Source organism: Archocentrus centrarchus, chromosome 11 (assembly GCF_007364275.1).
Source record: "Archocentrus centrarchus isolate MPI-CPG fArcCen1 chromosome 11, fArcCen1, whole genome shotgun sequence".
Classification (NCBI taxonomy): Eukaryota; Metazoa; Chordata; class Actinopteri; order Cichliformes; family Cichlidae; genus Archocentrus; species Archocentrus centrarchus.
In genome coordinates, this window is record NC_044356.1 from 19,882,792 (window position 1) to 19,907,029 (window position 24,238).

Below are 24,238 nucleotides of genomic sequence, written 5' to 3' on the forward strand. Positions count from 1 at the left end.
ATTACTTTTTTTTCACACAGGGCCAGGTAGGTTTGGATGGGTTTTTTTTTCTTAATAAATTACAACATCATTTAACAACCCCATTTTTTATTTACTCAGGTAATCTTTGTCTAATGTTAAAATTTGATCATTTAAGTGTGACAAATATGTAAAAACCTAAGAAATCAGGAAGATGGCAAATGCTATTTCACAGCACTGTAAGTGACATAAAGTAAATGGGTAAATGAGTTCCATAGGAAGTTTCAGTGGCAAGTATTCCAATAAAGGCCAATGCGAATCATCCCTTTTCTTGAACCCAGAGGGAAATTTCTTAGTTGATAGTCTGTGGTCTTTTCATGTTTTCCAACCTCATAAAACATGCATTCTCCACTGCCATGCACGGAGCATGCCGTGCTGAAAAATCACTCTTCAACTTGTTGGTATGCATGGAATTTGCAGGACTGTGACTGCAGATTCTGAAACCAATTATTCAAATAGCTGCCACTGTAACTGGCAGGGCAAGCGTGTCGAGAACAAGGGAGAGAAGCATCTCAGAGATTCATAATAAAATGCCCCCTCTCTATGCAGTGGATTTCCATTCTGAGATAAAGTCCATGTCCTTGGGTTGAAGTTTTAAAATCCATCATATCAGGGATGACTTGAAACCAAGATGCTGATCTGGACTTAATGAAGGTCTGTTTTTGCTTCTTCATATCACAGTAGAGCCTTTTCATGCAGCTGTTTTTATGTTCAAGCATGTGAAATGTAATGCCAAGTTAAACTGTGCCTCTGGTACTTACAAACATAAATTAACATAATGACCCTCTGCGGCTAAATAGTGAATTAGTGGCAGGATGTTGAACCTTTTCTCTTTTCAAACACTGTAGAAATATTCAGCAAGACAGTTAGTTATAAGAAAAAAAAAGTTACCAAGTCTGTAGTGAAGCAGCCTTAAGTTTAATAATCATCCATCAGACTGTTTGGTTATCTGCTTTTTCCATAAACAACTACCTCAAGATGTACGTTAATTTTCTTTAAAGCACAACCATCCGAGCCATTTATCCCATTTTGAATGCTTGGCACTTAAAATTCAGAGCATCCTGTGGTATATTGTCAGAGTTTTGGTGAGAGATGTCCACAGGCCTCCCCATTAATCTCTATTAAACAGGGACAATGTCAGCCACCTCTATATTTGTGTACGTGGATTGGATTATGCATTTTTGAGACTTTGTACTTTAGCTGTCTGGTAGTATAATTGCATAAAATCTTAGACATTCATTATTTTGTTTCCTGTTTGTTTCTATATGCATTATTACCACAAACCAAACAAATCTGATATATTCAAGCACATTTGCACTACCTGAAAGCTGTTGTCCAAGCTGCTACATGTCATTAAATCTGCAGTCATAAAATTTCATCTTTGATTGCTCAAGTGCCAACATCTGCATAATTATTTCACTGCGCGCCCTTCATACCACACGAGTATGTTCTCATTAGTGATGATATATTGGTTTGACATCTCGTTTAGTGAGGACGGGTAGATTGGAAGGCAGTGATTGAAAGCTTAATGAATGATTCATAATCAGAAATGAAATGTACATTTTCATTTGGGAATCTGCAATCATTAGCTGGACACCTCATTAGCTGGACAGCATTTCTATATTTGAAAAAAGAAAACAAAAAACCTAATGTTTATTTAAAGGTCTTGATTGAGTGTACCTGAAAATGTCTGTAGGTGATGTTAAAATATATTATATTGCTTATATATGGATATATAAAATATCCATATATTATATGCAAATTTCTAGCACATTTTATTTCCGTTTGAAGTACAGTTTCATCGCCTTGGATTCAAAGCGTCACATTGCTCATGGATTCTAGGTTCTACTACACATCATTTCTACTCTACTTCATACTTCTTGTTTGAAGCCATCTTGGTATTGAAAGATTGTTTTGCGCAGTGGGTGGGGGTGTTGTCTTGTACAAAACAAACAGATGGGCCAGTGACTTGACCTACTTCCTTGTCTGGACTTTTTTGAACAGAAAACAAGCATAGCTACCAAGAGGAGAGTGAAAATACAGTGTAGATGAATGCAAAGCACATACAATTTATTGTTTTTGATTTAATTTACCTGCTTTATTTTAACGTTTTGTTGACTGTTTTCTGCTCTCTTGCCCTTTGATTGAAGCTATTTTTTCTTTTCCTGATGAACTCAGCCAGTTGTTGATTAGCTTTCAAATATGTCTGACCTCACAGTCAAAAGGTGGGTCAAAACATTAATCAGCCTCAAACAACAAGAAATTTCCCATCTGGGATTCCTAAATTTAAGATGTCTTATTTGAGAAAACCTTTTATGCAAATGGTGTTCTTGTCAGAAAGAGAGAAATGTAGCTATTCCAACAGTCTTCCTGGGTTATAACCAATTTCCTTTGTGAGCAGTGTGATTGGAGCTGCTTGGCCTTGTAATAAGTGGCACGTGTTTAAGTGTTTAAGAAGCACGGTTAATATGGCAGAAGCCATGTGACATTTAGAGTGTGATCAGGAGTATTTTCTATGTAAAGTTCTTTTCATAGTGCCCACTTTTTGATGCCAAGCAGAGCCTACAGATTGAGTTCATTTGGAAGTGGTTTATTTTAATACTACTGCATGTAGTAAAATTATCCTTGGAAGGCTGAATAAAAATACTGAATTGCCAGCACTGCTGAAGATGTGAAAGACCTGCATTATTTCAGTTGTGTTATACTTTGGACTGAACAGTTCAATGAACTAAAGCTATTGCTTCATCTCCATTGCTTGGAAAATGTAGAGCAACGCTCATTTCGCACCTCTATCCATTGTCTCCAATGAGACAGTCTTTGTGCCACAGAAGGAAAATACATTAGATTCCTATTTGTGCTTTCATTCATATGCTTTTTAAAAAAAACCCAAAAAAAAAACCGAAAAAAAAAAATCCAAAACAACTCCTCATTGACACTGATTATAACTGTGTATGCGATACGGTTGTGTAGGTCAAACCGCCTCCGTTTTGAGATACATTTGCAGCTGATGACTTCAAAAGCTACCTTATTTTTCCCACATGCGGCGAAGAGTTACCCCGGCAGCATATTCTCTTCCCTTCCCACGCGTGTTTAACAATACCAGGAAATGTGCAACAAACTATTGCAATGATTGTCTTTTTTTTTTTTTTGGCTCCACTTTACTGCAGGAGAAATATAATATTTGCACATATGGACATGAATAAGAATGCGTGTCCTCTGCCCTGAGGCGATACAGGTAAAAAGGCTAATGTACACATCTCAATGGAAGTAGAGGTAACTTCAATTACACCGAGTGCGGTTCAGGACCATGCGCTGTCCATGGTGCTGAAATACTTCTTCAGTTACTCTAATTTGTGACCTTGAATCCAATGTTTTTTAAGTGTTATTCGTTTATTTTATTTACTCATTTATTTATTTGTTTCTTCTTATTATTATTATTAAGTTAATTTCTCTCACTTTTCATGGGCCATCCTCACACACAAGCGCTTAGGAGTGTTTCCGTGATCGGACTGTTTGAGTTATTCCACTAAATCCAACACAAAGAGTCCAGGTCCCAGTGTTTATGTTTAACATATCCATCCATCCATCCATCCATCCATCCATCCATCCATCCATCCATCCATCCATCCATCCATCCATCACAGATTCTGTATATGTGTTTATATGTGTTCATAGCTATATACCTCCACATGTATACAGCTCATAGATTTTAACTAGCCTGCTCCATGCGCGTCTGGAATGTCGTCTGTCTCTTACATATAATAGCCCAGTAAGTCACCCTGGGCTGTCAAGCCTCTGACGAGTCTGCCTTGCATAAAAGCTATGCAGCCTTCCCACCATGCTGCTGTGTCCATCTCACCCTCCTCCCCTTCCCTTTCTCGTTTCCTCTCCTCATCCACATTCAGTGCTCCCTCTTGCGCGCACGGTGAGCAGCAGCAACGGCAGCAGCAAAGGCTTCAGCGCTTCTCTGACGCACCATCGGAGATGAGATTCACAGTCCCACAGGCTGTCAACGCAGACGCTCTCGATATCTCCTCCCCGGACCTCTGCGGTCAAGCTTTCAGCATCAGCCCTGTTTGTTTTTAGACTGTGTTCCGTCTCCCTCGCTTATATTAAAATTTGTCCACTGAGCGCCGTGTTTGGTGGGGATGCCCACAGTTGGCATCTCTTGGCTGGGAATTTACTTCGGAGGTGATTTTGTATCTGCAAGAACTGTCAGCACGAGTGATTGATTTGTATCTGAATTTGCGAGGTATTTTTTCGGGGGAGACACCTTTCACTACATTCTTGCCCTTTAGACAAATGATTCACGTTAAAGGTGGAAAAAGGTGTAGAATAAGAAGGTTGTTTTGACAGGAGATCGTTTGGATGACGGACACCGAGAGGCAGTAGCTCTTCCTCTGCAACGCGAATCTCTGCGCCCTTGGAATATTCTTACAGAGGCACTGTTATAGAGTAGAAATATTTTCTCAGTTTGCAGTTGTAATCCATTGGACGAGTTTGCCCACTGCAGGGGCTGCTGCGGCTTTCCCCTCTGTTCTGTTTTGAATTAATATTTCCTTGACGGGCGGGCGTGTGAGCATCCCGGACGAGCCCGAATTTGCGATGCCCAAGCAGTGAGGGTACGTTGGGATTTCATTTGGTCACCCTGCACAGTAGCATGGCTCCAGCCCGGAGGGACTGCAGCGGCTGGGAGATGTTCCTCCCGACGGGATGCCTGCTCCTCTCTGTTTTGCTATTTCACCCTGCTCTAGCCAAGGTGTGCAACGACCGCACCAAACACGGACAGGACAACAGCTGGTTCACCAGGGACGGGGAAAACTTGCCCATAATGGTTCTTATGCCCATGAACGAGTCGGCCCTGATGAGCAGCATCAGCCAAGGAATCGAGCCAGCGGTTCAGCTGGCCATCCAACACATAAGGGAGTCCGGGAAGTACTCGTTCTCACTCATCACCAAAATATACGACACCGAGGTAAACATACAGACTAAATCTATTCACTAAGCTCCCGCCGGCTGGCACGGGCGTGTTTAAAACAGTTGTATATGGCATGTGTCTGTGTGTGTGTGTGTGTGTGTGGGCGCGCGCGCGAACAGTCGGCTTGTGCGCGTGTGTGTGGCGCGCGCATTGCCCCGCAGAGCTCCACAGTGTCCCTCCAAGAGGGGAACGCTGGGTTCTGTTATGCTTGGCATCTGCGGAGCCTCGTTGCCTTGTGAACGTGTTTTTCAGTACGCAGAAGTCAACTGTACTGTAGGTCTTTCCCTCTACATGAGCATGATGTACGTGTCTGCCTCATCTTCCTCATTTTAGCTGCTGTCGCTGGTCGTTGATAGTGCATTTAAAATGCAAGGTGCCATCATAAGACACTGCATTATCTGGGAACTCTAGAGGCACACTTTTCAGTGCTTTAATTGGTACTGCAATCTCTGCTATTCGCCATGATCAACCAAACTGATTTTAATAAATCACAGCATTCGGGCTTTTTTGCAGTGGCCACTTTATAAGCGGGCTTTCAGTTATGAATCAGTACATCTCTCTAACGATTAAAGGGCTGGTTCTCCTCGTGCCTGAAGATGGCGGTAATTGGTTGTACGATTTCTCCTGAATCCTGACACCCTTGAAAAGAGCTGAATATCACAGCGTTCAAATTAAGATCTATTTATTTGATAGCAATAACAACTCCAGCTGAAGTCCTCTTGAAGTTGCTAAGTCTATGCAAGTGTGGACAATAGCTTGTTCTCCATAATCTATTTACACTTAAGTTATTTGACTCAACAGTATAGTGGCCCTTTAGGCTTAAGTAATTTCTATGCTTTTGAGTGCACCCTGTGCATCTAAGGAGTTCAATTTGCCATCAAGCAGCTGTATTGATAGTTTGTCAAATATCTATGAATTTCAACAGGGCAAAAATAAGTGGCTCAAGAGCATTTGTTTCATAGTCTTAGGTTGAGCCAGATCTATTTTATTATACCATCTCAATATAACTGTCCCCCTGTCTTAGATATCAGTAGGTTTTCAATACTGTATGTGCACAGGTGTGTCCATGTGAAAGAGCACACGCATCTCTGTTGACAGGGGTAAGCCCTCAGAGGCAGCATGTGCTCAGACCTTGGGATTAATGTGCTTTTATGAGAGTTATGATTTTTCTCCTTCTATTCCCCTGGAGAGAAATATGAGCTGGAAGCGAGAGGTCAGTGGGCCAGCCTGACACATGCTTGCTGGGAATGTCTGATAGTGATGCCAGCTTTCTAATACTGGCAGTCAATGGCAGGTCATGAGAACACTGTTATTTAATCACTTTGTGATTCTGCATTGTTGCTAAATTGTTGCTATAGTGCAACAATATTAAGAACATTTGTGCAGTAATAGCATGGCATCCTTGGTTGTAATGACTAGGAAAAATAAAGATAAAAGGACAGCGAGAGAATGCCCTGCCAGTAACTTAGTATAGTATATTTACAAGTGAAATCATCTGGTTCAAGCCGCCATGGTTAAAGCCAACAAGAGACCAAGTGCAAATTGAAGCATATCACTACTACTGAATATTCTTATTGTATGTTTGCAGAAAATAAAGAAACCCAGACTTTGGGGGAAAATATGATTCCAGTAACATTGCAAGATATGAGATACTACTATTGTTTGTAATTCAAAGTGCCTGAACAATAATAAGGATGTACAGGTAGAGAAGACCTTTGCCTGGGAGGGGATAACACTGTAGCACTGACTGTATTGCTTTTAGAGCCACTGACATGTTTACAGGACCAATAATGTGAAGTTAGTGATGGCTGTGCTATTACCAATATACATGTTTTCATTATACATCAATTGCAATGTCATCTTTAACTTAGACGTGAACAAAAAACCTGAACAAACACTCACAAATAAAGGCATGAACCCAGCTTTCCACATAGCACATGCTTATGTCAAAAAACAATACATGCATGAGTGCGTTTGTTGCAGCTTGCAGCAGGCCAAGTGTGTGCCTGCATTGTGTTTGTACACATGTGTCTGTGTATGTGTGGGCACTGGGATTTAGCCCGGCAGATGTAAGTAATCAGTCCCTGAGCACAGACTCTTTATCCCTTTATCCCCTGTCAGTGGAGCCATGGGTTGACTGAGCAGGCCCGGTCCATCGTCCCGCGGTGTGGAACTGGGTGGTGGTGGTGGTGCCGATGATGGGGAGGCACTCAGGAGCCATCCTGCAATAAAAAGCCTGAGAGCTGAGGCTAGTGAGTTAGTGTTTGGCAGATTGAAGAGGCAGCTAATGGAAGTAGAGCAGGTATTCTGCCGTAGAATGCCTGGAGATGAGGGTCATATTCGAGCTGCTTTCAAATTAGTCTGATCAGACTGAGAGCCAACTCCTGAGATGTTTCAGCAGTGTAGACAATGCAGCAGACTGAAACAATTTCACATGAAAATACACCTTTGTTTTAAAACAAAACAAAACAAAACAAAACAAAACAAAACAAAACAAAACAAAACAAAACAAAACAAAACAAAACAAAACAAAACAAAACAAAACAAAACAAAACAAAACAAAACAAAACAAAACAAAACATTTGAGGTCGAAAAGAAGCAGGATGGATTATATCAACTAGAAGGCTTAACGGTGGAGCAGGAGTTGGTCCTTTACTGCAGCTCGATGTGTGAGTGTGGATTTTAGTGTAACCATGGACTGATACTGTAACTCTGCAGGCTTAGAGGATCAAAGCTTTGGAGAGGACAGGAGGCACTGGAAGAGGATGGAAGGGAGACTTTGGGCAATGAAAGGGTTCTAGGCTAAGCTACGCTAGTTCACCGGCTTATAGGATGAGTGACAGGCTCCTGAGAGGGGCCACTCAGAAAAAGATCCCATTTTAGCAGAACAGTGGTGGAATGTTTCTGAATGCAGTGACAGCTTTTATTCAGCTTACAAATCGTATGAGACAAAACCTATAAAATCAACAAGGCAAAAAGTTGATACCATGAAAACTATGACTGAAGCTTTATGAATTTGAATTTATTCATTCATACACATTTAGAATTGCACTTTGGACTTTGTGTTATGATACCTGTATTCTTGCAGAGAAGAGTGAACTCACTCTTTTTTTTTTTTTACATGCAAATCAATACAAAAACAAAGATAAATTGTTAGTTGCAGTTTGAGATGCACATCTTGCATATGTCCAGTGCACCAGATACAGTATGCAGCTATTTATAGTATGACTTTGTGCTCATGTAATACTATTGGCCTCTTGTAACTGCTAGAAATGACCTATGTTCAGAGACATTGCACACAGATGCAATATAAGCCGCTTCCCCTTTTCTTCTCAGAGGGCTAGATGTGACATGTCACATTTGTGCGCATGATGGCAAACCCAAAACCGCAGTACAGTAGTGTGGTCCACAGGAGGCTTCAACCCCCCCCATCCACCCCTCCTTAGGGTGTGTAAGGCATTCTGTCATTTTGTCACAAGAAGTTAAGTTTTCAGTGAAAAGCCATTTCCATAATGGAGGTTACTGTTCTGCTAAGCATAGGTCTTAAGTCAAAGTGAGATGGTTCAAAGCCGATACTCTTGTTGGGGTTGAGGAAAATTTGTTTTAGCAACAGCCCTTTGTTTATAATGTTGGACATTTTTGTATTTATTCATTGAGAGCCTCCCAGAGTACCATTTACTGAGCTTACTGGTTCACACACTGAACTTACCTTTAATCTTCTTTGAACAATAATCTGAAACATGCAAGTGAAGCACCACCTTTGAACATCTTGTATTTTCGAAGGGGTCCGATGCCACATATTATTGAAATGACTGACACCCACAGTATTTAGTGCCAAAGTGGTGACCCAGGAGGGTCAACAAAGAGTGCCTGTCACCATTCCTAGGAGAGGGTGAGTATTCAAAGTGAGTAGGGAAAAGCAGCATGTGGCAGTTCTGGCACTGTCTGGGCACATAGAAAATGCTGAGTACAGTTGTATTCACTGACCCGACACAGATAGTGGGGATCAATGTGCAGCGGCCCTTCTCATAGAACGAACAGGATCTCAGGGGAGGATCAGAAAGTGAGGCGAGAGAGAAAGAGATGCGTAGGGCTGTTAGATGGAGATCCCAAAATAGGATTATATCATCTTCTATGCAGGAAGAGGAAATGGCCAGCCTCTTAATTCATATTGGATCCTAATGTAATGCTGTTTGCTTTGTTTCTGTGGGGCTACGTATCTTAATGGCCATTTGGAAAAAAAGAGAAAGAAAGCAATTACTGCATGCAATGAGGTATGCATAATAGATCTGTAACAGGCTCCAAAGATCTTCTGTTACATATATCCTCTCACAAATTGATCAGAGTGTTTTCTTTATCTCTTTATCTTAATGTTTTCACACTGTGATTTAACAAAATGAAAGAAGCATGGGTCACAATTTAATAAATACGCCAAATCTGAGCATTAATTGCTGACCTTTGTCTGAGTCCGGCTGCCAGTGGCCTGGAGGGCTTGAGCGAGACAAAGAGCAAATGTGAACTTTCTTGATAAAAGGCTCTTTATGTGCCCCGAAGCTGGCTTTACAACAGATACTGTGACACACAAGTCCACACAGAATATTTCACATAAATGAAACACACAAAAAGGCATACAGCACATACACGCCCACATATGGTCAGGGCTGTTGTCAGTTGGCACCCTTGCAGCACTGCCTGAGGTCAGGATTTTGTGGTCACTTGAGCAGTTAGACATGAAGTGTTGTTCATCTCCAGTAAAAAGAAAGAAAGAAAGAAAATGGACCCATGATTTCATCAGACTGACTTATGCAGCATCGATCAGGGCTCTTCCTCCAGATGAAAATCCCCTCCACGTTGTTGTTTTCACTTTCAAATAGTCAGAAATAATCAGAAAAATGCAAAAAAATGTAATAGGCTCACTGCCTTTACTTTACCCTGGATTCATGCGTATTACCATGTTATTACCTCCTAAGCACCTATTGTGAGCCAGGAGAAGCCCTTATAATACCTTTGGGAATAGTTAAAACCCAGTCTCATTAAAAATACTTTTTTTTGTACCATACATTTTAAATACATTAAAAATTTATTGTGAATATTTGTAGCAAAGTTTCCATGAAAGGCAACAAAACGGTTAAAACAGAGAAGATATGTGTTTCTTTTTAATTAAAAAAAGGGTTTTGAGCATGCACGCTCTTGTCAAATTCAGAACTAGTTGTTTCCTGTGCCCATCTCTTATGCACCAATGCGTTTTAACCACAGTGGGCCTGACCTTTTGACCATGCTTTCCTGCTTATCCCAGAGGTTGTTCCAAAGCTTATGAAGAGAAATAAGCAATGTTTGACTTTTCCTTTTATCTGGTACATTACTTCATGCTGACATGGCACCTTTTTACTAATGTGTTAATTACACAATGTTGTATCTGACATTGTTGGTGTTTTGACCACTAAAATTCAATGAGTGAGTTCAAGTGTAGCAAAAACAAATTAGAGCCTACAGCTTGCATTTGCCTGTTGCAGCTTAAAGCATGTTTGACGGATTCTTATTGTCTGTGCTTGTGTGTTGCTAATTTGATTGCGTAAGAGCGCTTCCATGGCCTTATATATATTGTCTGTGCTTTCGCACTGTGGGGTCTGACGTGCTGACCCAGTCAAGAGCTAATCACGTGAGAGGCAGCGGCATAATTCCAGTGTAAAAGCACTCTAAGCAAGTCCCGTTGGTTGCTTGCAAAGCAGTCAAAATGTGAGTTTGCACTTGAGTGCTGCTGGAGGTTGGGAAACGATGGGAAATAGTCTGTGCACTGGATGTGTGGGCAGAGGTACTTATGTGAATATCTCTGTGGTTGGTGAATGTGATTGACCGAATGGAGATGGACTGAATCACCCCGCACTGATATTGTTAAAATCAGGCAATTACAAGGGAGCCTTCTGCTGAAATAGAACACAGCAAAACTGCTGTTGTTGAGGGTGTCAGTGTCATTTTTTCACATTTTAAAAAATATATTCTTGCTAATTAAGGTCTTTATTAGCACACTGAATTAAAACATATCTAGTCAAGTGTTCTATTGTTAGTCGAGGCTCGTTAATGGTGTGGTCAGTGGACTGTACTGTACTGTGTACAATCATTTTGGTGTTACATAAATGAGCACATGAGAGTATATGCTGGCGTAAGGAACTGTGCAACCTTCTTTACACAAAGGTAGAATAAACCCTAATAATGATATGCCACTATATCTAAATATACTCTAGCATTGTGTCTCACCTGAAACAATGAATCCTGCATCTAAGTCTGCATACGTCGCTCTGACTTCACTGCATCTTAATTACAGCCAGTCAGAGCAGTCGTGTAGTAAAAGTGTTAATGAATTCAGCTTGTGATAATCAATTAGTTTTCAAATTAATTTGTCATTGTCAAATTTTAATCTTCCTTTCTTTATGCCTTCCTATTGTGCTTTCACAGCAGATGCTGTGATGAGACATCTGTTGGCATGCCCCCTCCTCATCTTTTTCTTTCTTTCTTCAATGACTCTGCTGTCATTGAGATGCACAATGACTCCAAAAGGTGGCAAACCAGGCATCTGGCTGCCATTAACATTAAACAAACACTTTCTTTCTGGCTGTACTGTACTGCTGTATGACAGACACCCATTGGCATACCATCCAGGAGGTAGAAGCTGGGTGGGAGGATCAATGGGGAGGTGGGAGAGGCAGAAAATGGTTACTTTAGGAAGAGATGAGGGAGATACAGAGTGAGGCAGATAAACAGGAGAAAAAAATAGTAGTGTAAAGAGCTGGGATATGGACGAAAATCTCTCATCTTTATTCAGTACTGCTGAAAATACTGGAAAGATGGCTTCTGGCATGTTCGGCACAACACTACATCAGTCTGTCTGGCTGCTTCTGCTGGTACATCTATAAAGTTTCCATTGATCACCAGCCAAGCCATTCGTGCAGACAATTAGCACAGTGAATGTTTATTTGCTACTGTAGCTCGTTTCACTGCGAACTGTTTAAAAAGTAACTCTTAACTCCCAAATGTGGGTTTTACAGTCTTTTTTTGCTTTAGGTGTAGCAATTCAAAATGATATTTAAGGTGTTCTCATCTATTTATTGAACCTGTTTTCTACAAACAAGACCAGGAGAATATGTGTTTGCGTGCTTATGGTTACCAACCCCAAGGGAGGTGCCTTGCTGTGGCACGTCTGGAGAATTTCCATCACCAAACGGACTCGTATGTGTGTAAGGGTGAGAGAGACAGTGAGCTGGGTTTCAGATAAAAAATAATTTCTTTTCTTATGATTGTTTGATCTTTAACCTCTATAAAAGCAGACCATGACGAAGGTCCTACTGCTCCACATGACCTTTTTAAATAATGACTTGTATTGTGCCCAATATCCTCCTTGTCAGTTATTATTATGCCTCAATCCTGCAAATTTTACATCCCTCACTCCATCACTGTCTGCTCCTCTCACTCCTCATCAATCCTCCACCCCCTCACGTACGCACACATACTCACAAACACTGCATTCACCTCCCTGTCTCTCTCCCGTGAGTGGACAGAAATGAAAGGATTACCGTGGAATGGGTGTGCTGTTGTCATTAGAGATTGGACAAATACTCTGTGCATGTTCCTGTCCGGCGCTCTCAAGGGGACTCAGCAAAGAGCAATAAGCAGAGAGAGTCTGTCCTTGCTGCTCCTGTAATTACATTAAAGCTCATGTAATTCTTGGCCAAAAAAGCCAAGAGGCAACCATCATCTTCTACTTGATGCATGTATGTGGGTACATGATTGTATGGCCTGCGTTTAAGTATGCCTGTAAAGAGAAAGTGATTTCATACATTTCATATTCAGTCCCGTCATACATTATGTGTTTGATTCTGCATTTGAAAGATTCTGGCAGCACATATTGAGCATGTTTGTGGTATGCGTGCATTCTGCTCCCAGGGGCCAGTGGCACTTCACATTTGTTCCCAGAGAGCAGCTTGGTTGTCATGGTCACAGCTGGGACGTATTGAGACTCAAGCAGGTGCCACAGAAGACTAATGGCCTTTCTTGATTCGTCGCCATCTTTCGCACCATGACATGCAGACTTTCACTAGCAGACTTTCCTTAGGCTGCAGAGAGGGACAGCCTGAACTGTGTTCTGCTCTATCGTACTGAGTACACACACACACACACACACACACACACACACACACACACACACACACACACACACACACACACACACACACACACAGTAGCTGCAAATGCATATAAAGACATGTCCTTGACTGTTCTTGAACTACTGCTGTTTGCCCCAACAAAGATAATATGAAACCATATTATTGTAGCAATATATATTGAGCTGATCAGTTAAGTAGCAGAGGGGGTTGTTAATCAGTTTCAGCTACTTTGGTGTTAATGAAATTAACAACAAATGCACTAGAGGGGCAACAATGAGACAACCCCCAAAACAGGAGTGGGTTTTACAGTTGGAGTCCACTGACGTTTGTCATCTTTTCTTACTGTTTTTCACTAGTTTTGCATTTGGCAAGGGTCAGTGTCACCTCTGGTAGCATGAGGCAGTGCCTGGACCCTACAGAGGTTGCACAGGTAGTCCAACATCAATGCATGCTATTATGCTGCCTGCAACATTGTTTAACATGACCAGTTGGTGGTGAGTCATTGATGGTATATCCATAGACCTCTACAAGCTAGACAATGGTACCCTGACTGCCATTAGGTACTGGGGTGAAATCCCCGGACCCATTGTCAGGCGCTAAGCTGGTGCAGTGGGTCCTGGGTTCCTCCTGGTGCATGACAATACCCAGCCTCATGTAGTGAGAACATACAGGCAGTTCCTGGAGGATAAAGGAATTGATAACACTTATTGGCCCCCACACTCGCCTGACCAATAGAACACCTCTGGGACATTATGTTTCGGTCCATCCAATGACACCAGGTTGCACCTCAGACTGTCCAGGAGCTCAGTGATGCCCTGCTCCAGATCTGGGAGGAGATCCCCCAGGTCACGATCTCTCATCTCATTAGGAGCATGCCTTAATGCTGTCAGGCATGCATACAAGCACGTGTGAACCATACAAACTACCGAGTACCATTTTCAGTTGCTGCCAGTGGCGGTTTCTGATATGGGCGACATGGGCAGCCGCCCAGGGCGGCATTTCATCTAGGGCGGCATGACCGCCCCCCTCCCCCCAACGCATTGCGATCGCCGCAGCAACGCCTACCGCACTGCTCCACTTGGGGGATAATGGGCGCCCTCTGCTTGCTGTGTATTGCATGTAGCTTTCTGCCATGGTCAGACAGGTTGTAACTGAAGAAAAAGGGCAGGCGGGGGATTCTCTCTCTGTCTCGCTGTCACTGCTTCACTCGATCGTCACACACACAGCGCTGCCCCGCCCCCTTCTCCTCTCAGCCTGGGGTGCGAGTCGAGTGAAGCAGTGATGGCGTGAGAGTGAGACTGTCAGCCGGGTTCATTCATTCATGCCTGTACAGTTTGGGCCTGGTTACAGCCAACAGTAACCGCTGAATTATAAATAAAGGCGACTTTTGCTGGCAGTCTCTCGCCAAACCTTTCATCCTCACGGACACTGTCATATCAAGATTAACGCGAAGTGTATGTCCTAATATTGAAAAGTTTTGCGAGATCTCGCAAAAGTAACTCAGGATCTCGCAAAACTTTTGCGAGATATGCAAAACTGACTCTTTTTTTTTTTTTTTTCCGCCCATGTTCCACAGAATGAATCTGTGCGTCTAATAAAATTAGATGCACACAACTGATAGAACACAAAGCCAATTTCATTTATAATACTGTAAATATGGTCATTAAATCACAGTATTTGTGTGAACCCGAATCCTGATAAAAAAAATAACACAAATACGAATCTAGACAGTTTGGACAAATGTTGGTGGATGGCGCAGTGTTGCCAGATTGGGCAGCTTGTGAACACATTGGGGTGGAATATTATATAGATATTTCTATATAATTATAAAATTATATAGATATATAATTTTACAATAAAAACTTCCTAAAAACCTACCAAATATGGTGAAAAGCAGCCAAAATTTTAACAAGTTACCCAAAGCTTGTATATTTAAATATATATCACACCTGGTGCTATTAACATGAGTTTCAGTGGAGGTTTTGTTGTGTTGGGCTGGCAACTGTCAGTCAGATCTGACAACCCTGGGGATGGGCGGTGGTGGTGGCGAATTGTGGCAGATGGAAAGGAAAAGGTCAAAGCCATCAGGTGCACAGTTTAGGAAAAAGAGAAAAGAAGAAGAGGAGAAACAAGCAAAGATAAAGGTAAGCAGAAGCTGTGTAATATTTCAGTTTCTTCCATGTTTTTTCAAATAAAAATTTAAAAGAAATTCTGAGTGTGCCTGTGATGGTGGGGGGACCTTCTGTTAAAGCCTGTCTGTCAGACCATGGCAGAAAGCTACATACACCACACAGCAGTCGCTCATTACCCCCCCAAGTGTAGTAGTGCGGCGATCGCTATTGTGTGTGTGTGTGTGGGGGGGGGGGGGGGGGGGGCGCTGGCGGGGATGCTCGCCCAGGGCGCCAAACAGGCTAGGACCGCCACTGGTTGCTGCAATGAAATTTCAGTAAAATGGACTACTGTAGCCTGCTGCATCTTTTTTTCCCACTTTGATGTCTTTGAATTCAGCCCTCTGTAGGTTAATTTTCATTTCCATCAAATGATGTGACATCCTTTCATTCCAAACACATTGCCTGGTCCCTATCAGTACAGATATCCAGCCTGAGTTTTTTGCAATTGAGATCTGATGTGATTTCAAAGTGTTCCTTTAATTTTGTTGAGTATTTTATTATCTGCTGATAACACATAGCACTTTACTAGTTAAGAGGGCAGTACTAGGAAGCAAGTTCAACTTGGCCATGCTTTGCTTTCAGTTAGCTAGCTCGACAAAACCTAAAACTCTGATAAGAGATAATGGGTATCGGGTTTTCTGTTTCAGGCTCTCACATAAAAGGGGGCATTTGATGTGCCATTTGAATCATCTTCCATACAAATTGAACTGATAGCCCATTAAAGAGAAGAAGGCCATGGACAGTTATAAAGGATCTTAAAAAAACAAAAAACAAACTAACAGTAAAACATGCTGCAAATAAAGCAAGAGAGCAACCCTGCAGAAGATTATGATCTTTTTAAACAAGTTAATATATTGATTTTACCAGCACACTCTCAGTGCTGGTGTTTATTTCTAACATTAGAGCTGCACATTAGAGCTCTGAAACTTTAAACTGGATCCATTTAAACATTATCTCACAAGAAGTGCATTTAGGTCTGACACTGTCCCGTCATGGAGTCAATATTAAAATCATTTTAGTTGTTTTTTGTTTTTTTCGCCAAATGAAAGTGTAATTGACCTTATTGATTTACCACACCCTTCTTTGGTGGAATTACTAATGCATAGCTCAACAGGTTGTTATACCAGATATAACCTATTCTCTCAGCAGAGAATCTCTGTCATTCTCAGAGCATATTATCAAAAGAATTAAAGAAAATGTGGCGCTTCCAGACCCGTGAAAACCAAAAGTCTCAACACAACCAGCTCCAGGTTATGAGCATAACTTGCCATAGAGAAGGGAGAGCCGCCTGTGACACTGAATTCTCTGGCTTTACCCTCAACAAACCTTGTTAAGCCATTAATCTCCCTTCATAGTACACCCCTAAGGTCCAGTCCAGTTTGGTCAAGATGCTTTTCTCAAATGTGTTTTAATGCCGTCTGTTTCCACACAATATGATTATTTATCCATGCGATACCATCTTGAAACATATTAGTGAGTATTTGTTGTTCTCCAATGGTTCACATTGCCTTTCTTGCAAGGACAAATGTTCTAGTAGCACACAGCAGTGGGGCCTGTAATGGAGGCTTTCCTACTGTTAAAAAGCAGTTAAAGATGCCATTAAACTATTAAACAATAATGTGAAAACTGAACTCTATACTGCTATATACAGTGCAATGTTGACTTTTAGAGAACAAATTGTAGTAATATACAGGAAAACATGAGACATTTCTCATCAAAAGAGAAACCAACTCTAATACTTTCATGGCAGTTTTACATTCAGATTGTTAACTTTGGGCAGAACACACCTCCTGTACTGTCCCTCTGTTTCTGTCTAGAAAGAGCTCAACTAAAAGGAGCCATCATACAATTAGTGTGAGGCTGATAAGGACCTCCATAGAGCTCCTGTTGGAAGCCTTCACCAGTGATTATTTAACTGAACTTAAGAACTGAACTACAGTACTGTGCAAAAATCTTGCGCCAACCCCCATATATTTTTCTTTATATTTTGCTTCCGAGTAGCCAGACTTTTTGGTAATTTTTTAAAGTGGTCTCGAGCTGTAGTTGTCCAGGCTTTCTGAAGGTTTTTCAAAGTTTTTGTTTGGACACTGGCTGCTTTTCACTAAAGTAGTCATCAATATGTATGGAGGAGGTCAGGTTAGAGGTGCAACAGTGAATGTCTACAGCCATGTGTAAAACACGGTGGAGGCTCTGTTGTGGTTGGGGATTGCATTTCAGCCAGTGGTGTTGGGGATCTTGTCAAAACTGATGGAAAAACAAGTGCAGAAAAGTACCAACAAATTTTGGTCCACCATCAAATACCATCTGGAAAACATTTGATTGGCAACAGCTTTTGACAGTGATCCCAAACACACTGCAAATGCAGTAAAAGTATAGTTGGATAGAGAAACACACAATGGAACACTATCAGTCATGGACTGTCCTCCCCAGAGCCTGGACCTGAACATTACTGAACCAATGTGGGATCATCTTGACAGAGAACGGAACAAAAGGCAGCCAGCATTCAACAAAGAGCTTTGAATGTCCTTCAGGAAGCCTGGAGAATACTTAAGAAGTGACAAACTCTGTTTTTGCCTTATATATAGTATTTCCTTGTATCTTTACACGTTTCAATAAATCACTGTTTCCCATTTTCCCACCAAAATATAAAGAAATGAGGGCTGGCTCAAGACTTTTGCACAGTACTGTACATTAGAGAGTTCTTGAGCAACATATGATGCATCATTTGTGAGGAAAAAACTGCTCTAGATTTTGTGGCCATCAAACACTGTAGTTTTCCTTGTTCTTCTTGCTTTAAGTAATAACATTTTGATTTATTACTGACTTATTACTGTACTAACATGCACTACTGAAAGAGTAACCATCAGGATTTGTTTCTGGTAGTGGACTCCAGTATGCGTCCATGTGCCACACTGCACTTCTCTGCTCGGCAGTCTCTGATACACATCAGACCTTTGTCCATTTGCTGTCCACACATGGTGGATACTATTTCCCCATCCATGATTGCTGGTCCGTGTTAGCGAAAAGCAGTTGGTGAGCCCATTGTGAACCAAGAGCGATAACAACAGACAGTAGAATCACAGATGTAACCCACACACACACACACACACACACACACACACACACACACACACACACACACACACACACACACACACACACACACACACACACACACACAGACGCTCCCTGCCACTCTGCCTAAGTGCCCATGCACAGTAGTGGTATACACATCTGTCATGTCCATCCAAAGCAGGCAATCATGGCGCATGCGATCACAAAAGACTGTGCAATGATGATAAGAGATTATTTCCAACCAGGCTATATCTGCTGTGACTCAGTCCTAATCTTTGTGCATGTATATGTTTCTATGTGTATGTGCGTGTGTGTGTGTGTGTGTGTGTGTGTGTGTGTGTGTGTGTGTGTGTGTACACGTGTTGGTCTTCATGGATGGATAGCTTGATAAATGAATAGCAAAACAGATTACATTGTTGTTTCTTATGTTTTTGTCAGTGGAATTGTGTTTTATTAAAGCGTTTTGCTTTAAGCATTTCCATTTGCCCCCCCCCCCCCCCCCCCCCCCCCCCCCCCCCCCCATACACACACACACACACACACACACACACACACACACATACAACATACCATTACCACACCACCGCACACTGCAGCTGCACTGTAAAAGTTGCTCTTGGCTGCTCTACATGTTGCAATGAAAAAAAAGTTAATACATTACTAAACAAATCATGTTACAGGCAATATAGCAGAGACTGAGGCTGTAAAGAGTAGTTAGTGTTACTGAGCTTGTGTAAGGCTGAGCTGATGGATGGGATTGGGCCCTGATTGGACTGACCTGCAGTTGCCTGTTTGACTAATGAACTGCTGCTGTAAGCCAGGAGCCTCTTATTGCCTTTTTTATGGAGAGAAGCGGTCAGCAGTGTGTGCTTTTGCCAGTCCATTGTTTACTTTTCACAAATGAACATACATGTGCAACAAATATAAGCCCAAAACTGTTGATCTCTCAGGCTTTATACGGAGCCTAAGATAAACCACAGACTGGAGTTGTTGGGAAATGTTGTATTTCAAACTTAAGATTGCGGGAACATCTTCAAATAAAGTGTTTGTTCAGGTTTTGTGTGCTGACATCAATCACAACAGAAATTGTGTGATTAGGTGTTAAGCAGCAATCTAATGCAGAAGAATGAAAAGTAATTTATAGTGGTGAAGCTGAAAGCCACAGATGTCGGCTATTTAGTATTCAATACCAAATGCTTAGATGTACTTTGGACCAAAACTACATGGTAATTAAACAGAATAGATGCAGACAAATATTTGACCAATAATCAAGGGATAGAAACACTACTATGTGTGCCATCTTAGAGATTCTGATGATGCTGCATTTCTTTATTTATATGTGGGTCTCATGTTGATCAGCAGTCTGTCTGGAGTCATCACCAGTGGGCCGTTTGCTTGAGCTCTTCCACAAATTTCTTTAGATATGCAGGATGCAAACTATCACTTTTTTGATGTCTCACAAATAAATTACAGTCTCAAGACTCAAAAAGACCCCACAGTATGCTCTGGAGGATTCAGTCTGCACTTCAAGAAGTGCACTTGAAGAGGATGAGTGCAATCATGAAATCCAATTTCTGACCTAAATTATATGTACCTCCTCCTTCACCTGATAGTTGAAAGTATATATATATATGTGTGTGTGTGTGTGTGTGTGTGTGTGTGTGTGTGTGTGTGTGTGTGTATCAATTACTATTTAAACTACTGTTACTATTTAAACATAATTTCTGAATTTTATATTTCAAAGTATCTGATTTTCTAAGTAAAATCAGGAAATAGTGGATTGTAATTGACATGTTTAATAAAGACTGAGAGGATATATGTAGAATAATCTAATAAGCCTCATCTCAGACAGTCTTATCTAGTGATAACACTATTTTTCTGATTAGATGCTCTCACTTCCACGCTGATTTTCTGCCTCCGTCCAAATGCAGAGCAGTCTTTGCCAGAAAGCAGCTCTTCTGTTGGTGTGTATTGATTTCATGGCTAAAAACAGGGTGATGGCAGAGCGCCTGTTTTATTCTTCCTATTGGGAAACATCCAAGAACAACTGCTGCCACCCTTTTGCTACGACTTAAAAATGGGCAGCTTGTTGGCAGTATGCATTCACCTACACCTTTTCTTTCATTCAATATATACCATCAGCTAAATCGCATTTTAAGTAGTCTTTTAAATTTGTCCTATTTTCATTTGATTTCTGACAGGACATTTTCTTATTCAATAGCATTTCATGGCCGCAGTGGAATGCCTTAGAGATGAACTCCTGGGGTTTTCACCACTGCTGCTAAAAAACTGGCCTTGTCAGCCATCTTTTATTAAATCCTTTCATTATGTTTGAAATTGTAAGAAAAATGATCATCTCGAATGAACATCACTAGCGATAATCACTCAGCCACTTCAGGTCTATAAAGCAATTAAATCCCCAAGGTATACAATAAATTTAGCTGGTGAAGTGACATAAAAGTAAAAGTTTATTCTAGGAGGAAACTGCCGTTTTACAGCGCGCTTCCTCCCTCCCCCCCTGCCATGTATCATTCCTGCTTTTCGTGCTGTGATGGTTATTTGGCTTTCAGAACCATTTATTGCCTTAGTTGTCTGTGATTGATGTGGCCAATGAACAGGGATAGCTGGTTAGGCTGATGACACCCCAAGCTGTGAGAAGGAAGCATGTCTATCACGTTAATTCAATAGAACGCAGTTGGATAGTGAGTGAGATTTCATTATCCCAAGTAAAGCGTATAATTCAAAGGGCCATCTGGATGGATGGAGAACCTCTGAAACAGGTTTTAGATTCGTATAGAGAGAGCTGTCACAACCCACAATAAGTTGTCTGTTGGTCAGTCTGATAGTAGGCTAGCTATTATTATTATTATTTTTTTTTTGTCTTAATCTGACAAGAGTAAAGTTTGACCAACTGCGAACATTCTTGGAGTCGCAATCATTTTTACAGTGTAAAATTTGTAAGCAAAACAATCCAAATGCTAATTTTAAAGGTCCTCTCCCTGCCAGGGGCTTCAGTTCCATTTTGCAGACACTTTAAAAGGCAAAACCAACTCATGTCCACACTGAGCTACAGTTCATGCTGCACTAATTACTACCCTTATTAGTATTCTAGTGGAACATCAGCAATTAAAATAACCATTAAAACCAGAAGGCTCTCCTGCAGGGAGGCGCAGAAAAGGAAAACAGGAACATGCAACATGTATGTTTTAAACAGTTTTACGTGGCTGTAGGAAAGAAGCAGCTTCCGCCTTTCAGCGTTGTCAGACAAAATGTGCAAAAGGTGGTTTGGAAATGCGATGTCGAAAGGGGGCATTGAAAGTGCTGTGCACACGCCATGCATTTATTCATGAGGTTGGTAAACCTGCTAATTGTACATACCTCAGACAACCTTCGTAGATGTCCACGTGAACACAGCTAATGCACATTGTCTGCTTTACATACCATTGGAGCCATGATCACAGAACCTCACATTTAGTCCACAAACAAAGACCCAAATGGATGAGTGTGTGTTTTTGTGCGCTCAGAGACAATCTCTGAACTTTACAAAGAACAAGACACACTATCCCGAGGTTGTGTGCATGAATATTTAAAGGTGGCACACTAAACAATTTTCCGGTGCTGACCTGTTGCTACATGTATTCTTATTGAATAAATAAACATGCCTCATATTTACTACATCACTGCTTTTATGATGTATGAATCAGAATTATACATGGTCCCTGGTGGTTGTTGGCATCCTCCCTCTACATAAATATTATCTGTGTGCCCCGACTCTGTGCTGCTCTGTTGACTTGCTCTTACACACAAGGGAGCTTCTATTGATTTCTAGAAGGCCTTCATGCTGGCTTCTTAAGCTAACTGGAATCACATTTTCAGAAATGGGCCTTCCACCACTTATTATGCTCCACGTGCCTTCTTGTCTGAGTGTTTCTTCAAGTATGCGGAGATTTAGTTTTATTTAGATTTAGACAGTGGATATTCCTGCTATCCTGTCAGGTTTTGTGGGAGAGACTCGCTCAGTTTGCAGTCAAACTGATTTTATGTATCGCAATTTAAATTTCCTGTTGCAAAGTGAGCAAGTACACACTGCAAAATGTGGACTGAGACAGGAGGCACAATGATGACAGTATTACTATCTTTTAATAGTTGTACTTTAAGGTTAAAAAACAAGTCTTAAAAGCATTAGGATTAAAGGGTTTTGTGATGTCATTATATTAAATTATGGAGTATACCTGCATAGTCTTTTCACACTCTCAAGCTGTCAACGATAGTGCATTGAAGAGGGAATCAGTGTTAGCCCGGCTGTTCCTCAAGGCAGAATGTGTGACAATGACGGCGAAGGCACTGCGAGTTCGCGACCATTTTTATTTATTTTTTGATAGAGGGCAATGGTAAATGCCAACGATGTCTGAAAAAGAAAGGTCTTCTAATCTCTGATGGTACATGGAATAAGCTGTGACAGATGGAAAAAGCATTGCCAGCCACAATTTATGGAGGCGAAGCTGAGAGGAACAGAGTTAATACTTGAAGAAAAAGAAGGTGGAAGAACGGGGAGAGGCAGTGAAAGACATGATTGGAAGCAGAACTACTATGTTGCATGTACTGTAGACTGTGTAGCACTGTGCTGATGAGCTAGTGGCACTATGATTATCAGGTGTGCAGTACATGTTACATTTTTCTGGTAATGATTCAAAATTATGTGTACTTGATGCTTCATTTTCTGATGATTAAATGCAAAAGAGAAAAGAATACAGGGGAAGGAAAAACAAACAAACAGCAAGAAAAACCAAAAAACAATGACAAAAATTGCAAATCTGGAAAAGATTTTATCACCCAGAGCTTCCAAATCACTGTGGATTTACAGCTCTGCAGTCTGAACATATTAGAAGAGAAGGTTTTGGGAGAAGTCATGTTGCATGTCACACTTTTCTCCCACCACAACAAAGGCAGTCCAAGAATAATGTTAGCCCCCATTTAATTCATTTATTCATGAGGGTAATTGAAATATTAACACAGCTGGCTCGACACTTGAGACCGAATGTCTTCGGTGCTCAGATCCTGCTCGACTCACAGAGGAAATAATGTTTTATTTACACACAGACTTTATCCCCTGGAGCTGGCCCTGGACATTTTCTTTTACCCCTATGAATTTGTGAAGAATTTTTTGATTATACATATGCATGCATATTAAGATATCAGTAGTTGAAAAAAGATCTGACATGCTCTTATGCCTAAATAGTTTAGAGGCTGAGTAAAGGTGAAAACACAAACTGAAGTGAGGAAGAAGAGGAAGAGGATACGGTGGAGTAATAAGCACGAAACGCACAGGTGAGGAGAGAAGAGAAGATGTGATGTGAAGAAGGTTTAGAGAAAAGAGGATTTCGGGAAGAGGAGGATGGTAGCTTAGCCAGAAAGGAGCGACAGCTGGATGTGACTGGTATGAACACAACCTGGCATGTTTACCCCTTTCTAGTGACATGAGAGCAGAGCTGGAATAAGGCGTATGCAGTGAAAATCAGACGGAGGCACATTTTTGCATCTCAGAACAGCTTGATGTGAACACACCTAGCCTATTCTTTTCAGGCACACGGCTTTAGGTTCCCCCACATGTCAGCATCTGTGTGCCATTTTGTGAGTTAATTGCACTGATATGCATCTATGTGTGCAGTGTGTAGGACTGTGTGTGCCTTTAAGGTAGTCATTTGGGGTTGCTGGCTGGGGAATGAAAAGAAACACAAGTGCGTAGAGCTTGTTGAGGGGTGTTCTCAGACAGTTGGGTGGGAAGGGGGGGGGCAGGCCTACAGAGGATTGGGGTGGAGGGTGGGGGAACTTGGAGG

General features: G+C 41.4%; 1 protein-coding gene across 1 annotated transcript in view; it reads left to right on the plus strand.

Moving 5' to 3' along the window:
- The first annotated feature begins 4,061 nt into the window (after nt 1–4,061).
- gabbr2 (gamma-aminobutyric acid (GABA) B receptor, 2) overlaps nt 4,062–24,238 on the plus strand; it is a 184,085-nt gene continuing 163,908 nt past the window's right edge. Inside the window, exon 1 of the mRNA XM_030741877.1 lies at nt 4,062–4,993. Coding sequence (XP_030597737.1) covers nt 4,679–4,993 — 315 coding nt within the window. The 5' untranslated portion in view covers nt 4,062–4,678. The remainder of the gene's footprint in view (nt 4,994–24,238) is intronic.